Source organism: Hibiscus syriacus, unplaced genomic scaffold, assembly GCF_006381635.1.
Source record: "Hibiscus syriacus cultivar Baekdansim isolate YM2019G1 unplaced genomic scaffold, ASM638163v2 tig00110788_pilon, whole genome shotgun sequence".
NCBI lineage: Eukaryota > Viridiplantae > Streptophyta > Magnoliopsida > Malvales > Malvaceae > Hibiscus > Hibiscus syriacus.
Window position 1 is genome coordinate 2,548,312 of NW_024062863.1, and position 17,565 is coordinate 2,565,876.

Consider the following 17,565-nt stretch of genomic DNA (forward strand, 5'->3'; position numbering starts at 1 on the left):
TAAATTTAAATTAAAAGATTTTATGTTGTCATCATTATCGTCGTGCTCCCTCCAAATCTAGACCTTCATACCGACTCTTCTCCATCGATAAATTGTCTTTTTCTTCTCTAACCAATAGCTAAGATCTCAAAGATTACTTACCAACACCCAATATCGTATTCAATTTTAAATGTCAAAGAAATTCAAAAAATTAGGGGGGGGAAAAAACTTTATGATTTCATTTTACCTTGAATTGTCTCAGATTCATGTTCGTCTAAGGAGGTAATTATTTTTCCTAATTTATTAGGTTAATGCAAAGGGAAAAAACATAAATTTAAATTATAAACAAAACTTTAAAAAGGAGAAAATTATCATTAAAGTAAGCTTAGCAAAAGTATCATTTCTTACTAAATACTCTCATATGCAAACGCCCGCGCACGCCGAAAGACGGCAACAATATCATACATGCATTTACCCTAGAGCCATGAAATGGTGTATGTCTATTGTTCAAAACTGAAATGGAAAATGTCTGATCATTAACAATAATGCAAAGTATGTAGAGACATACATGTATCATTTATTCAGACAACCACCTTAGAATAAAGGAATCACCGGCCATCGGACGTACATCGGATAGAAAAGCCGCGAATTCTAGGAAAGAATAGACTAACCTCTTCGTCAGAAAATAATATCTTCGTCCTTCTCCCTGCCTGCTGATAGCAGATTGTGAGCTGAGTTTCTTGAAATCCCTTTCTGCGAGGAATCCTTCTCGGCAAACTCAAACTCCTTTGCAGAAGCTAACTGTTTCTCTATTTCCCTCTTCTTATAACCTTGTATCTTCTTTAGCCTGAAGAAATCCTCCCTTTCAAGCTCATCCAATTCTCCCTTAATGTAACTTATTGTATTCTCCAACCTCGGCTTCACAACATTCTCTAAAGCGTTAACTCGGCGATTTGTCGTCTTGATTGCCTCATCAAGTGTTAAGAATGATGTCTGAAGAGAAGCAAGCTCAACTAGGACCTCGATTGCTTTCACGTAAGCAACACGGCACTGTTGGACCTGTTGTCCACCTCTGGCCAAACCGGTCAAATCATTCTTGGTCTCACCTTCAGTAAAATACTCAAACTTGGGAAGCTTCACTCCAGCAACGTTCTCTTGTCGTGATCGAACTTTAAGAGAAGCAGTGTGAACATTCTCAAGCACGACATGTTTGATGTTCCCGCCAGCAACATACTTCGCCTCAGTAAGCGAAAATGAGGAGGTTTTCATAATCTCTCCCATTGATTCTTTTGAAGACACTATCTTCTTAAGAATCTGACGAAATTGTACAGTTAAGGCATCGCTTTTCTTCTTGAGAAGTGCATGACCTCTTGTAGCAATTTTTAACAAGAACAGCAATGATGGAAAACTATTGCCGTGATTGTTAAAAAGATGCATCTTTTAACTAATTCCATTCCTTTCTGTACAGAAGGAGGTAATTCACCATCTATTTCTAATTTACCTTTATCATAAGCCTTTCACATCTATATTACATTTTGTATTTTTTGTCGTAACCGGTTTTCGTCCGGGCACGAAATATTATATTTTGGCGGGAAAAGTGATGTGAATAAATGGTTTTGAAAATAATTTGGGAGTCGCCATCGGCCTTTTGGGTCAGGTAGGTCGAATACCTAAAAAAAATATCTTTTAAAAGAGTTTTAAGAAAACATCAATTAAAAAAAAAAAAATTAAACTGATCTGCGTTTATAAACAAAAATTCGTTCTTTTTAATAATAAAAAGGGATTCGTGGTCGGTTACGTTTAGGGAAGGATTAGCACCCCTACAACGCCCAAAATTGGTACTTTTTAATTATAAATTGTCTCTATTATTAAAATTTAAAAATTCAAAAATATATTTAATTTATAATCCTATTATTTTCAAAATTATATTTATTTAAAAATATCCGAAAAGAACTTCTAGGTGCCTTAAGACATCTCTTTTCTTTGATATTGATAAATATTAATTTAAATAATATTGTTTACTTTTTAATTTTAAAATATCAGAATAGGACATCCAGTTGTTTTAAGACTGTCCTTTTCTTCGATATTAAAAATAAATATTTAAAAAATTACTATTTATTATATGTATATTTATGAATATATAAAAAATTTTAACAATATAATAAAATAAAAATATCACTAAAACAATATATTTTAGGCAGTAAAATGAAAACATATAAATAACTAAATTATAATAAAAATAAAACTAAATCTAATTACTAATTAATTGAAATTATAGGGATTAAATATTTTATTTTCTAATTTAATAATTTAGTGACCAAAATGAAATTATCTAAAATTCAAATTTTATAATAAAATTAATTGAAAATATGAACTAGGGATAAAAAATTTATTTATTAAAATTAAGGGATTAAATCTGTCATTTATCCTAAATATATTATTTTAATAAAAAGGACTAAAATGAATAAAATTCAAATTCAAAGACTGAATTAAAATTATTATAAATTCAGTTTAATGACCAAAATGTAAAATTTACAAATACGAGGGACTGCGGACGGTGTTTAACTATTTCAAAATTACGTGCATAGTCCTTCCCGAAACGACGTCGTTCGGGAAGGACTATAAGAGTCCAAACCGGCTGGCCCGAAGGGCCAGCCATTTCATTTCTTCTCTTTTTTTTTCTTTCTTAAGCAGAGAGAGAGAGAGAGAATTCTCTCTGGCCTCTCTCTAGATTCCCTCACCGGAGGGAATCCGGCAGCCGTCTGCCGCCGCGAGTTCTGCCGCCGACCACCGCCGCCGGTGGCCGGAAAAAATATTTTTTATCCTAAATGTAGATCGGACCGTCCTAATGACGGTTCCGATGTTTTTTTTCGTTAAACGGCTCCCAATCGGAGCAAATCTACAATAATACCTTCGGCTTTTCGAAGTTTTGGTGAGATCCGGTGACGGTTGGGGCTCTCCGATGACAGGGTAAGCTTTTGCCTCTCTTCTCTCTTTTTTCCTTGCTGTGTTGATGCTGACTGAGATCGTTGGTATAGTTTGTTTTTTTTTTCTCTGTTTTTTTTCTGTCTCTGTCTCTAGTTTTTTTGTCTCTGCCTTTTTTTTTTCAGGTTCGGGTGGTGGCTTTTATAGCCACCACCGTTGTAGCTGTCGGACCGGTCCGAAGAGGGGGCCTCGGTGAGTCACCGGACTACCAGTGGTGACTCACCCCGTAGCCTTGCATGGACGGCTGGCGTTGATCTTCTGGAGTCTTCCTTCTGGACGTGGCAGCGGCGGAGGCGGCGAGAAAACTGTCGGCAGCCGCGTAGAAGCTGGGGCGGCGCCGCGTGGCCCTAGGGTATCAAACCCTAGGGTTTCTCTCTGGCACCATCTGGACCGTTGGATCTTGCCAGATCCAACGGCTGTGAGCTGAGGCGGCTGGGTAAATTAGGGTTAGGAAACCCTAACTGGAAACCCAAGTATTTAGGGTTTCTGGTTGGATTTGGACCGGTTCTGGTTGGTTTGTAACTGGGCCGGTCCAGTTGTAATTGGTCTGTAATTTATTATTTATTTAATATATATTTAATAATAATAATAATGATAATAATAATAATAATAATAATAATACTAATAATAATAATAATAATAATAATATGGATAAAAAAATTAGTATCTTCAGCTGCCCCTCTTTGCTCATTCTTGTGTTAACAAGAATAGAGCAAAGATGAAAAGATAATAAAATTTTTTTTATCCATTTGGCTTTACTTTGATCATAATGGATATATTGAATAAATTATTCTCTTTCTCTAGATGAGTTCTTCTTATTATGAACTTTCTGCTGGGGATGATGATGACCTCCTTTCTATGATAGAGTCATTCAAAAGGTTGAATAAGCTCTTGATGAGTTCTTCCCATTATGAACTTTCTCTAGAAAGGCTAATGCTAATCTATCTCCTTCTGTGATAGTATCAAACAAAGGTTGAACAAGCTCTTCTCATTATGAACTTCTTCTTCCTTCTTCAGATGAGTTCTTCTCATTATGAACCTTCTCTGGCAAAAATAATCAAGTGATGAATTCAAACAAAAGGTTGAACAAATTCTTCTCATTATGAACTTCTTCTTCCTTCTTCAGATGAGTTCTTCTCATTCATGAACTTTCTCTGGCAATGTTGATCCATCAAATGATGAATTTAAACAAAAAGTTGAACAAGTTCTTCTCATTATGAACTTCTTCTTCCTTCTTCAGATGAGTTCTTCTCATTATGAACCTTCTCTGGAAATGTTGATCCATCAAATGATGAATTTAAACAAAAAGTTGAACAAGTTCTTCTCATTATGAACTTCTTCTTCCTTCTTCAGATGAGTTCTTCTCATTATGAACCTTCTCTGGCAATGTTGATCCATCAAATGATGAATTTAAACAAAAAGTTGAACAAGTTCTTCTCATTATGAACTTCTTCTTCCTTCTTCAGATGAGTTCTTCTCATTATGAACTTATCTGGCAATGAATGATCCATCAAGTGGATTTGAAATCTTTGCTAAAATCTTTGAAATTTCTGTTAATAATTCAACAAGAATAAAAATGAATGAAAATGCATCTATTTTTGCAAATGCCTAAATATGATGCATGAATATTAAGTTGTTTGATTTCAGACTGGTGAATTGAGTATTTCTTCAATTATAAAAACCCAATATATCTGTCTTCTTTAAATCAAAGAATCTATCATTTTTGACAAATGTAGATGTAGATATAATGTCACAAAACCTCTTGAGAATAAAACTCAATAGTATAAACTTTTGAAAAGCTTGCATTCAGGCAACATGTTGATTCTGATAACAACTCATCTGATTATGAAGTGACCTTTCAAGATGATTTCACAGATATCGATAGTTCTTTTAATACCGAGAAATCTTGAATTCTGATTCTGATGAGGAGAATAAACTGTTATACTTGACAAAAATGGGATTCTCATGGGCTGAAACTTCAATAGCCATGTAGAGATGTGGGGTCCAAATTCATCAATTGCAGAATTGGCAAATTTTATATGTGCCGCTCAAATGACTAAGGCTGCTGATGCACTTCTTCTGGTAAAAAATAGGAAGTCATTATGCAATGACCCCAATTACAAGCAAAGGCAAAACTCGGGCTATGATTTTTGAAAAGGAAGAAGCAGAGGAAGCTTGAAAAGAAGCTTCTTAATGAAGATAATCATGCAGTTCATCTTTTAATTCCAATGATTGGTTCTGTAGTTCTTACCAAACCAGATCAGATAACTCAAAGAACACTTCCAGAAGATGCTATTGGCAAATTCATCTTCCCAATTCAATGATTGGTTCTGCTAAACCAGATCAGATAACTCAAAGAACACTTCCAGAAGATGCTATGAACAAATTCATCTTCTAAATTCAATGATTGGTTCTGTCCAACCAGATCAGATAACTCAAAGAACACTTCCAGAAGATGCTATTGAGCAAATTCATCTTCCAAATTCAATGATTGGTTCTGCCAAATCAGATCAGATAACTCAAAGAACACTTCCAGAAGATGCTATTGAGCAAATTCATCTTCCAAATTCAATGATTGGTTCTGCCAAATCACAACACTTATTTGATGTAGAGCCAGAATTTGTAGATTCGAAGTATTTCCATGCTACTACACTGAAAAGGGCTATATTCATAATTCTGCCAATTAAGAATAGATTTTCTCTTATTCTGCTTCCTCCATGTGTTGATGCTTTTCCATTGACAAAGAAATGATGGCTTTCATGGGATCCAAGAACAAAGTTGAACTGTTTATAAACATGTACAGGAAGTGCCAAATTGACAGAAAGGATCTGTAAGGCTTTTGAAGCTTATGACAATGAGCCACCTTCGAGTGTCCAGAAGTATGTTCTTGATGAGTGCTGAAAATGGAATCTAGTATGGTTTGGAAGGAATAAAGTTACTCCACTTGAACCTGATGAGGTGGAAATGTTTTTAGGTTTCCTTAAAAACCATATACAAGGATCTGTATAGAAACATGTTTCCTAGTGATATCAATGTCTTGTTTCTTTTTGCTGGAATCAGTACTACAAAGATCATTTTTTACTGTTTTAGTATATCTTTGAAAACAGATGTGCAAGAACTGAATGGTGATCGGTTGGAGCAATTGATGAGTAGATTTGGCGGATTCGACCTTGTTGTCGGTAGCACCACTTGTAACAATCTTGATGTTCATGGCTTTAAGCTAGTGATGATTTGCCTACTTTGTATTCCATGTATTTAAAAGTATTAACATAAAGTGATATTCAGAAATCTTTAAATTATTTCAAAATTATGTTAATTCAATAGAAAAGAATAAATTGAATTTCCAAAAATAAATTGAATCTCAAATAAATTGAACTTGAAATAGATATAATTGTATTCAAAGTTATGACAAGCATAAGAATAAAAATTCAAATGTCTCAACAAATTATAATCATAAGTATTTCTAAATTAATCAAGTTGACACAATTTAGAGTAATGGTGGAAGCTTTTGTCTGGAAGATCTCAAACGTTGTCAAAATGCTTGTGGATGTGAAGTTTCTTCCAAACTGTCAAAATCTTAAGAGAGTTCAATTGCCAGATGCCTAATATCAACCTGCATTTGAGCCGCCTTTTCAGGTTTTCAACTCAAATCCTTCATTTGGTTACAAGATGCCCTTTGCGGGTTTTCACCTTGACCCTCTTTCTTTTTCTTCTCTTTTTTTTTATTTTCTATTTATTTTCTTTTTTTTTTCTTTTTTTTTCTTTCTTTTTTTTTTCAATTCTCTTCAAGCATAATATTTCTTGACAGAATCCGAGTTTATTGGATTTTTCAGAATTTTTCCATCCATTTCTGCCAAGATCAACGCTCCTCCGGAAAAGGCCTTTTTCACAACGTATGGCCCTTCCCAATTAGGCATCCATTTCCCACGGAAATCTTTATGTATAGGCAAGATCTTTTTTAGTACTAGATCACCCTCTTGGAATTCTCTTGGATGTACTTTCTTATCATGAGACTTCATCATCCGTTTTTGATACATTTGTCCATGGCAAATAGCTTTCAATCTTTTCTCTTCAATAAGGTTCAATTGATCAAATCTAGCTTGGATCCATTCAGATTCATCCAATTTTATTTCTCTCAATATTCGGAGCGATGGAATCTCAACTTCAATTGGTAAGACTGCTTCCATCCCGTAGACTAAAGAAAAAGGCGTTGCCCCAGTAGATGTTCGAACAGTAGTTCGGTATGCATATAGAGCAAAAGGTAACTTCTCGTGCCAATCTTTGTAAGTTTCAGTAGTCTTTGTAATGATTCTCTTGATGTTCTTATTTGCTGCTTCAACTGCCCCATTCATCTTTGGACGATATGCCACTGAATTTGCATGTTTGATCTTAAATTGTGCACAAAGTTCGGTCATCATTTTGTTGTTCAGGTTCAGAGCATTATCTGTAATGATCCTTTCTGGTAGGCCATACCGACAAACTATCTCTTTCTTTATGAATTTGCAGACTGTGGACCTCTTAATATTAGTGTATGAAGCAGCTTCAACCCATTTGGTAAAATAATCAATTGCCACAAGGATGAAACAATGTCCATTCGATGCCTTTGGTGTGATTGCTCCAATGACATCTATTCCCCACATAGAAAATGGCCAGGGTGCTGTCATTACATGTAAAGGAGATGGGGGTACATGAATCTTGTCTGCACATATCTGGCATTTATGACATTTCCTTGCATAATCAATGCAATCTGTGTACATGGTAGCCCAATAGTATCCATATCTCATTATTTTGCTGGCCATGGAAAGACCATTTGCATGTGTTCCACATATTCCACTGTGTACTTCTTCAATGATGCTTCGAGCTTCGCTAGTATTTAAACATCTCAATAGCATTTGATCACTGCTTCTTCTATACATAATCTCTCCATCAAGAAAATATCCAGCAGCCATTCTTCTCAAGGTTCTTTTATCAATTTCTGATGCATTTGGTGGATAACTTTGATTTTTGATATATTGCAGGATATCATGATACCATGGTTTACCATCTACCTCTTCTTCCACACTATAACAATGTGCAGGAATTTCATATACTTGCATTTTGATTGGCATCATATCAACCTTCTTAGTTGCCTGAAACATAGCAGCTAATGTAGCCAAAGCATCTGCCATTTGATTTTCTTCTCGAGGGAGATAATTGAAGTTAACTCTCTCAAATTCTTTCACTAATTCGAGTGTAAAATTTCGGTATTCCAATAATTTGGGATCTTTTGTTTCCCATTCTCCTCGCAATTGATACACCACTAACGATGAATCTCCATATATCTTGAGAAATTTGATTTTTCTTTCTATAGCTACTTTCAACCCCATGACACAAGCTTCATATTCTGCCATATTATTGGTGCAAAAGAACTCCAGTCTACCTGTAAAGGGATAATAAACATTTTCTGGAGAAATTAACACTGCCCCAATTCCTCGTCCCAAAGCATTAGATGCTCCGTCAAAGTAAAGCTTCCAACATGCAAATTCATCATTTGTTTTGACTTCTTCATTCATGGATATGCATAACAAATCTTCATCAGGAAAATTGAAGTTCAAAGGCTGATAATCATTTGATACACGACTGGCCAGGAAATCAGCTATGACACTTCCTTTTATCGCTTTTTGGTTGACATATACAATATCAAACTCAGATAATAACATCTGCCATCTAGCCATTCTGCCTGTCAAAGCTGGTGATTCCATTAAGAATTTCAAAGGATCAAGTTTTGATATCAACCAAGTAGTATGGTATAACATATATTGTCTGAGTCTTCGAGTAGTCCACACCAAGGCACAACATAATTTTTGTATTGGTGGATATCGAATTTCACAATCAGTAAATTTCTTGCTCAGATAATAAATAGCTTTTTCTTTTCTTCCAGATTTATCATGCTGTCCTAGTACACATCCCATCGAATTTTCGAAGACCGTTAAGTAGAGAATTAATGGTCTATCAGGCATTGGTGATACTAGAATGGGGGCATTGGATAAATATTTCTTAATAATATCCAAAGTTTCTTGACATTCTTCATTCCAGACTTCAGGATTGTTCTTTCGAAGTAATTTGAACACTGGATCACATTTGTCAGTCAATTGAGAAATGAACCGAGATATATAATTTAATCTCCCCAAAAAGCCTCGAACTTCTTTTTTTGTGTTGGGTGGTGGAAGATCTTGAATTGCTTTGACTTTATCTGGATCAATCTCAATTCCTTTTTTGCTGACTACAAATCCCAAAAGTTTCCCAGAAGTTACCCCAAAAGTGCATTTAGCAGGGTTAAGCTTTAATTGATACTTCCTCAATCTCTGGAAAAGCTTCCTCAAATTTTGAATATGTTCTTCTTCCGTTCTGGATTTGGCAATCATGTCATCTACATATACTTCAATCTCTTTGTGCATCATGTCATGAAACAAAGTTACCATGGCTCTTTGATATGTTGCCCCTGCATTTTTCAATCCAAATGGCATCACTTTATAACAGAATGTGCCCCACATGGTTATAAATGTTGTTTTCTCCATGTCTTCAGGATTCATTTTTATCTGATTATATCCTGAAAAGCCATCCATAAATGAAAACCATGCATGCCCTGCAGTATTGTCCACCAATGTGTCTATGTGGGGTAAGGGAAAGCTATCTTTCGGACTAGCTTTGTTGAGATCTCTGTAATCCACACACATTCGAACTTTCCCATTTTTCTTTGGTACGGGAACAATGTTGGCTACCCATTCTGGGTATTTAGATGCCTGTAGGAAACCTGCATTGATTTGCTTCATCACTTCTTCTTTGATTTGCAGCAACATTTCTGGCCTCATTCTTCTGAGCTTTTGTTGGATTGGTTTATATTCTGGATTGATTGGAAGCTTGTGTATCACTATATCTGTGCTCAAACCAGGCATATCTTGATAAGACCATGCAAAGATATCTTTGAACTCTTGAAGGAGATTTATCAATTCTTGTTTTATCTGGACTGTCAGAGTGGTACCAATTTTCACCTCTTTTATTTTTTCATCTGTTCCCAAATTCACAGTCTCAACCTCTTCCTTGTGTGGTAGAATTTGTTTGTCCTCTTTTTCTACCAATCTTAATAGTTCAGTAGGAACATCACATTCCAGTTCATCTTCACAACCATTGATTTCTTCCAGACATATAGGCTGCTCTAAATTTATCACTGGATTAAATCTAGGAATAAACATGCTATTAACACGGTGACACCTGCAAATTTAAGTCGGAACATTTCCGAAAGAATATAGTAAATTTATGAAAATAAATAAATGTAAAAATGTAAGAAAATGTAAAGAATGATTGCCATCTGAAAATTTTAAAGAAAATTTCTTATATTTAACATAATTTCTTTTACAAGATAACAAAAAGTTTTCATATTTTTGAGCTAAACATAAAGATTAGTTCTGAATATTACTCTGCATTAATATTAAAAACTATAGGGAGATCTTCAGTGGTCCAATTGGTGAGTGTTTCTCCAGGAAGACATGGTCGAATCCTATCCAAGTATTTGCCAGTTTTGTTGTCATTCGTGATCATGTTGATAAATAATCCATTCATAGCTTCTTTAACTATGTCTTGATCTTTCGTCAACTTTTCTTCTTTAAAGGCTTCAACAAGCTGCTGTTGCACATTAATTGTTCCCCCTGATCTGAATGTGGTCTTCAACTGTGGGAAAGACATGTGTTTCCAAAGGATTTCTCCTCCTTTCAATTTTGCCTTTCTGTCTTCACATCTTCTTTTCATTTCTTTGTTCTTTTGTTGAAGATTGGGTTTAAACCCTAGCCCAAAACGGTCTTTTTTCATCTTTATACTGATAGGAACTGAAATCCCTTGAAGATTCTTTCCTAGACCTCTCCCAACTTTAGCTCCGATGCCTAAAGTTTGTTGTACCGTCATCTTGGTGCAATCAGACAATTTGGGATATGGAATTTTGCTTCCTTCCGCAATAAAGGTTGCATTTACAAATTCAAGAGCTCGAAAAGAGCATTCAAGAGCCTCATCATTGGTGTCGATATATGGAACATCGCTTGTTATAGACGCAATGATTTCTTCTTCAGCACTGACGCATATTAGTTGTCCATTAACAACAAATTTCAATTTCTGATGTAATGAAGAAGGAACAGCTCCTGCTGAATGAATCCATGGCCTCCCTAATAGACAATTATATGTGGGGTGGATGTCCATAACCACAAAGTCAATATTGTACACGACTGGGCCAATTAACAACGGTATTTCCATTTTCCCAAGCACTTCTTTTTGAGTACCATCAAATGCTCGTACCACATTCTGATAACTCTTCATGTGTGATTGATCCAGAGGCATTCTTTGAAGTGTAACTAGGGGCATCAAGTTGAGAGCGGATCCGTTGTCAATCAATACTCCTGGCAACACATGACCATGACAATGTGTCGTGATGTTCAAAGCTTTTACTGACCCCATTCCGCCTTCTGGTATTTCATCATCTGTGAACGTTATGTAATTGTCAGCGGCTATATGTCCCACAATTCTGTCAAGTTTATTGAGGGATATATCTTCGGGGATAAATGTCTGATTGAGAATTTTCATCAAAGCATTCCTATGCGCTTCTGAATTCATCAAAAGATCAAGAATAGAAATTCTCGCCTGTTGTTTGTGTAGTTGTTTAACCACACTATACTCACTATGTTTCAAGAATTTCAAAAATTCTTGAGCTTGCTTTTCTGTCACAGGTTCATTGAATGCTGGAAGGGATTCATCCTCAAATACCTTCTGAGGTATTGCCATGGTTTTTCCTTTTGCTTTCACTTGTTCTGAAGCATTGGATGTTTCGGGAGAGTAACATCTCCCACTTCTCGTAAAGAAACCGACTTCGCTCACTGCTTCAGACGTTGATGTTGTACTCAGACTTTGTATTTTCTCTTCTGTTTTATCTAGAGAAACAGATCCTCCTACCATTGAAACGTTGGTAGTATAATTCCAAGGTACCTTGCGGGTATCTTTGTATGGAAATGGTAGAGGAGTGGTAATAACTACTTTTGGCCTTATTGGTGCCGGAATCACCGTGGATGATTTCACATTAATGATCACAGGATCATTTATTCTTTGATTTGGTTTAGAATCCTCTGATGAGCAAACATCATCTTTTTTTTCCCGGGTTCTTCTTCAAAGAATTCTATTTCTCTGTTGTTCATCAATTTTTGCACCAAGTTTCTAAACTCAGGACATAGTTGAATTTCATGCCTTTTCTCCTGATGATATTCACAATAATTCTTGCCTTCATTCTGCTTTGGCCTGAATTGTTGTGGAATTATACCGGCTAAAGAAAGCTGTTGGAATATCCAAACAAATGGAGATTTAATTTCAGAAATGTCAGTCTTTGCTTTCTTTCTGTTCTCTTCCTGAATTGCATTCACGTTTTTATCTCCATGATTTGGCAATGGATGACTTGATGCGGATGGTGTATTGAATTCCAACTTCCCAGTGTTGATCAAATTTTGAACCACCCTTTTGAATGCTAGACAGTTTTCAATAGAATGTCCTGTAATTCCTTCATGGTAAACACAGTGTGCCTTTGTATCATACCAAGGAGGGAATGGTGGTTGCATGGGAACCAAAGGATAGGGCCTTATAACATCTGCTTTTAACAGCGAATCATAGATCTCTGCATATGGTACTGGTAAAGGTGTAAAAGATAACCTTTCATTTTCCTTTCGAGATCCTCTGGAATCTGCTCGATTAGTGTTTGTTTCCTCTTTCTTAACCCTTGGCTGGGTTATTGTAACACTTTTCGATGAATCCTTGCTGTAAGAATTTGCATTGTTGACTTCATTCTCCTTTTTCCGGTACGTAGGTCTTTTGGAACTAGACCCATCATTTGATTCAATCTTGCCACTTTTCAAGACATTTTCAATTAATTCTCCAGAAATGACCAAATCTGCAAAATTTCTGGTTGCATTCCCCATTAGATGGTTTAAATAAGGAGCCTTCAATGTATGGACAAACATCACTATGGCCTCTTTTTCTGACAAAGGTGGTTGAACTTGGGCCGCAGTGTCACGCCATCTCTGGGCATACTGTCTGAATGTTTCATTATTCTTTTTCTCCAAGTTTTGGAGAGTCCATCTGTCAGGGACCATGTCTGTCACATGGCGGTACTGCTCTAAAAATGCTTTAGCCAAATCTTTCCAAGATCTAATGTTGGCTTTGGTCAATTGAGTATACCATTTTAAAGTCGGTCCTGTCAAACTATCCTGGAAGCAGTGAATTAACAATTTTTCGTCCTTCACATATCCTGCCATTCTTCGACAAAACATAGTAATGTGGGATGAAGGGCATGTAGTACCGTTATATTTATCAAATTCGGGAGCTTTGAATTTGATAGGGAGGATTAGGTCTGGGACCAAACTTAACTCACTAGCATCAAATCCATAGAATGATTCAGTTATTTCCACAGATTTCATTCGTTCTTCTAAGCTCTTGATCTGTCTGGTCAGTTCTTCATTTACTTTTTGTTTCTCATTTAGCTCATTCAAATCTGGGATCAACTGATCAGTATTAAGATCCCCTACTTTCACATCTGATATAAGCGGATTTTTGCTTGAAGATGCGGGATCCACTTGTTGATCTTCATGTGGTTTAGCTTCTTGTAATGCAGATGTACGAGCATTGATTTGTATAGGGGTAGTACCAGAGTGATAAATTGGTTCTGGTGAAAAACCTAGAGGATATATGGGTTCTTGGTCGAAAGATACAGGATTTTCATGCATTTTTCCACTGATAGCCTGCCTTTTAAACATGTCCTCTATCTTCTTCATCATACTGTCTTGTGAATTTGCAATACTGGCTTCAATTTTTTCCAACTTCATTCTCATTTCTTCTTGTTCTTTATGATGCTGTTCCTCAATACGCTGTATTTTATCCTCCATAATTCTCTTAGTAGCTTGTCTAGTACTGTAGTGATGTAGTATTTCTCTTTTGGCTAGAGTAACTGCGATTGAAAAATCTTTTAATATTATTTCAAATTTTAATTAATGAATTTTAACTTAATAAATAATATAATTCATAGCGAAAATTATGAAATGAATGATGAATGTATGCAAAATGCATGTATGTAAAAACATTGATCCCAAAAAGTTAACTGTCATAGAACAACTTTCATCGGTATACAAAAGTTTCTTTATAATAGTTCATAACTACAGATAAGGCGTAGCTTTCCTATTAAGCTCTATAATTTCTTTCATTAACCATGACACCCTCTTTCCGCACTTAGAAACTGGATCAACATGATGCTCAATTATTTTGGCTTCAACAGCTAGTTCCCCAACATATCTAGCAACTTCGCTCATTTGTACCATGGCCTCGAACACCATATTGCTTCTTTCTTCACTTCTTTCGACATAAAACTCAGTTGACTTTTGCCATTGTTCATTTGTTCCTTCAAGAGTTTGCTCTAACTCAGTGATTCTGACTTGACAATTGTGCAGAATTTTTTCAAGATCTCTAATGCGTCTTCGCAGTGAAGCATTTTCCTCATTACTTTCTTTGAGATCATTAGGTCCTAGACGAACCTTTTCTTGAAACAATGATTCTTCCAGTTGCAAAATGTAAGCATTAAACTCTGAGTTTTTGTTTCTAGACTGATCCAGATCCTCTTCCAGTTTTGTTCGTGCTTCTTGTGTTCTTTGATTAAGCTTCTGGATTTGAACATCTTTGTTTCTGCATCTTTGCATCCAATTGCTAGCCACTTCTTGTTCTACCTCAAGTCTGGTGTTGAAATTTTTTCTTTCTAGCTCCCATTTTTCTTTTTCAACATTGGATTCTTCCATCTTTTGGTCTCTGACTTCAAGCTCAGCAATCAACTGGTTCATTTCAGATTCAAATCCCTTGAACATGATATTTTTCTCGCCTTCAAATTTAACAAAGATGTCATTCTTCATCTCTTCTAAATCTTTGGCTCGATCTCTTTCTCTTTGCATTTCATTCATGATCTCACGGTGTTCAGCCTTGTGTTTTATAATTCGCTCTCTTCTGTCGACCTCGAAATCTTCCATTTTTTGCTTTCCTTTTTCCAGGCTTTTGAGTAGACGGCTATTCTTTCCTTTCAGATCTTCAACTCGTCTTTTCTCAATGTTCAATTCTCTGGTCATCTGTACCGTCGATTGGCTGGGTCCTGATGCTTTTCGGGATTTATATAACTCCTGGTAATTTTTCTGTAAGGCTCTGTACTCATCCTCACCTTTTTCTTTATCTTTTCTCAACATTGCACATTGTGATGAATGAGAGTCAATGTCAACCCCCAACATAGCTTTATCTTGTCTCATTTGCTCTAACTCTTTCGACCAGCCATCTCTTTCTGCTTCAAACTCAGCTCTCAAGATTTCAATCTCTGATGGAACCACCTTAATGCGATCTTCCATAGAAATATCCTCATTTTGATCTGGTAGAGGAATATTTTCGTTTTTCCTGACAGATCTCCATTCTTCATAATCAGGAGTTAACATTTCTTTTGCTGCTTTAGCTCGGATGCAAAAAATTGTTTTCCAAGCTGTAACGGCTTCCATGATATTTCTTTTATAATTTTTGCTGTGGAATGCGAACTCAGATGACTGTAGTCCAGCAGTGACAGGTACAAATTGACAACCTTCATACTGTCTTATAACCAGCAGTGGTGCATATCCAATTCCTCCCCATAATCCGAGCAGCATTATCCAGTTGTAATCACCACACCTGTAAAAGAATTCCCTTTGGATTTGCCACGGGGCGCGCCAAACAACGTCATTGCTTTGCAGATTTCGAAAGTCATTAATCCACATATCTTTCTTAATTTCTTTCGGCCATTCCTGCTCTAGAAATTCTTTTAATGGTGAATAATCCGTATTAAAGCATCGGTATGAAACCTTTTCTGTTCTCCAGAAATGACTACGGATCCAAACATATAACAACTGGGTACACCCTGAGAATCGTCCACCTCCTAGCCTTCTGCAAGCATTTAACGATCTGAAGGTCTCTGCTAGGATGGCAGAAACAGGATTAATCTTCTTCGGTAGCTGTTCAAACAAGTCTACCACTGCAGCTTCAACATATCCCAATACTTTTGGGAAGATGACCATACCATATATACCCAGAGCAAATAGATCGAATCGTACTTTAGCGTCTGGATGACTCTGAATAAGCTCTCTGATGTTGGTCCAAGCAATGCCTTCGCTTTCGCCTTTTTGTTTGGTACGGGATGCTACCCATTCTTCTCGTACCCCAGCAATCTTTGCTAATTTAACTCGAAAGGGCTGAGTTTTAATTGACTTTGAATATATTCGATTATCCAAAGCCCCTTCGATATGTAGCAAAGTTGTGTATTCTTCAATAGTAGGGACCAAGTCTTCCTTATTGAGAGTGAAGCAATTGTACCCTGGATTTCAGAATTGAATTAGGGCTCGGAGTAATTCATCATCAACTTCTACATAGAGCAAATATGGGATGTCTCCGTAAGTCTGATAAAACTGCAATTTTTTGTTTGAATCCCAACTTTCCCAAATGCTTCGCAAATCTTGCATATCATTTCTTTTTAGTGAAACTGAAGCATAACTGGCCAAGTCAGATACATAATCATCCTGCAGACTGTCTCCTTCTTGTCTTTGTAAATCCTCAGCCCACTGTCTTACTTCCGAGTTTAGAATTATTTGACTTGAACACTTTTTATCCATAGATGAAGGCTTTCCAATGAGACAATTAACACAAGGATCAATGTCTTTTATCCTGTATGATGCAATGCAAACAGAAAAATAAAGAACACACAAAAAGAAAATAAATTAGTTTACATAATAAAGAAATTTAATAATAATATTTACATAAATATTCTTTATTTAAACATGCTTTTCTGAATTTAAATAATTTAAATAAACATGTAATTTAAACAATAAATAAATTAACAGAAAAGACAGAATTCATTTCTCCTGTGTGTACACCTATTTTGGACAAAATTTTGGCATGACTTTGGATTGGAAGAGTTTCTAAGGTTTTTTTTATATGCAGGGTTTCAGATCTAGGAGTAAAGGTACCCGAATTGTCCTTGTTAGTGCCCCCTTAGGCTGCTAACCCTCAATCCTAGTCCATTACAGACTAAAGTGGATCGAGTTCAATTCGAGGGGATACATTTCTCTATGCCTGACACGGAGAATAAATTCTCACGAAGACATAGAGCATATGAACCCCGAAAGTTACTTGCTAGGTCTGACACGGAGAATAAATTCTCACGAAGACGTCGCTTTCACTCCCACTTAAAAGGGACAACTCAATTATAGAGTTTTATGTAATGCAATGCAAGTGTGGTGTGTGAGGAGAAATGTTCAAACCTATGACAAAATAAATAATGAAATAAAATATTTACAAATAAACTAAAACATGTAAATATTATGAAAATATAAAATAAAAAATTTGAAAAGAAAGAATTAAAAATTAAATATATAAATTTTAATTTTTAATTAATAGAGACAATTTATAATTGATTTTTAAAAGTTTGACCAATTCCCCAGCGGAGTCGCCAAGCTGTCGTAACCGGTTTTCGTCCGGGCACGAAATATTATA

At 35.8% G+C, this 17,565-nt stretch overlaps 1 protein-coding gene across 1 annotated transcript; it reads right to left on the reverse strand.

Moving 5' to 3' along the window:
- Window positions 1-434: 434 nt before the first annotated feature.
- LOC120140966 (V-type proton ATPase subunit D-like) lies at window positions 435-1,416 on the reverse strand. The gene has a single exon (XM_039155940.1). The coding sequence runs from the start codon at window positions 1,414-1,416 to the stop codon at window positions 658-660; it is 759 nt and encodes a 252-aa protein (XP_039011871.1). The 3' UTR covers window positions 435-657.
- Window positions 1,417-17,565: the final 16,149 nt, after the last annotated feature.

Coding starts and splice junctions, on each gene's coding strand:
- LOC120140966 (XM_039155940.1), bottom strand. CDS start 1,416: ATGCATCTTTTTAACAATCACGGCAATAGTTTTCCATCATTGCTGTTC.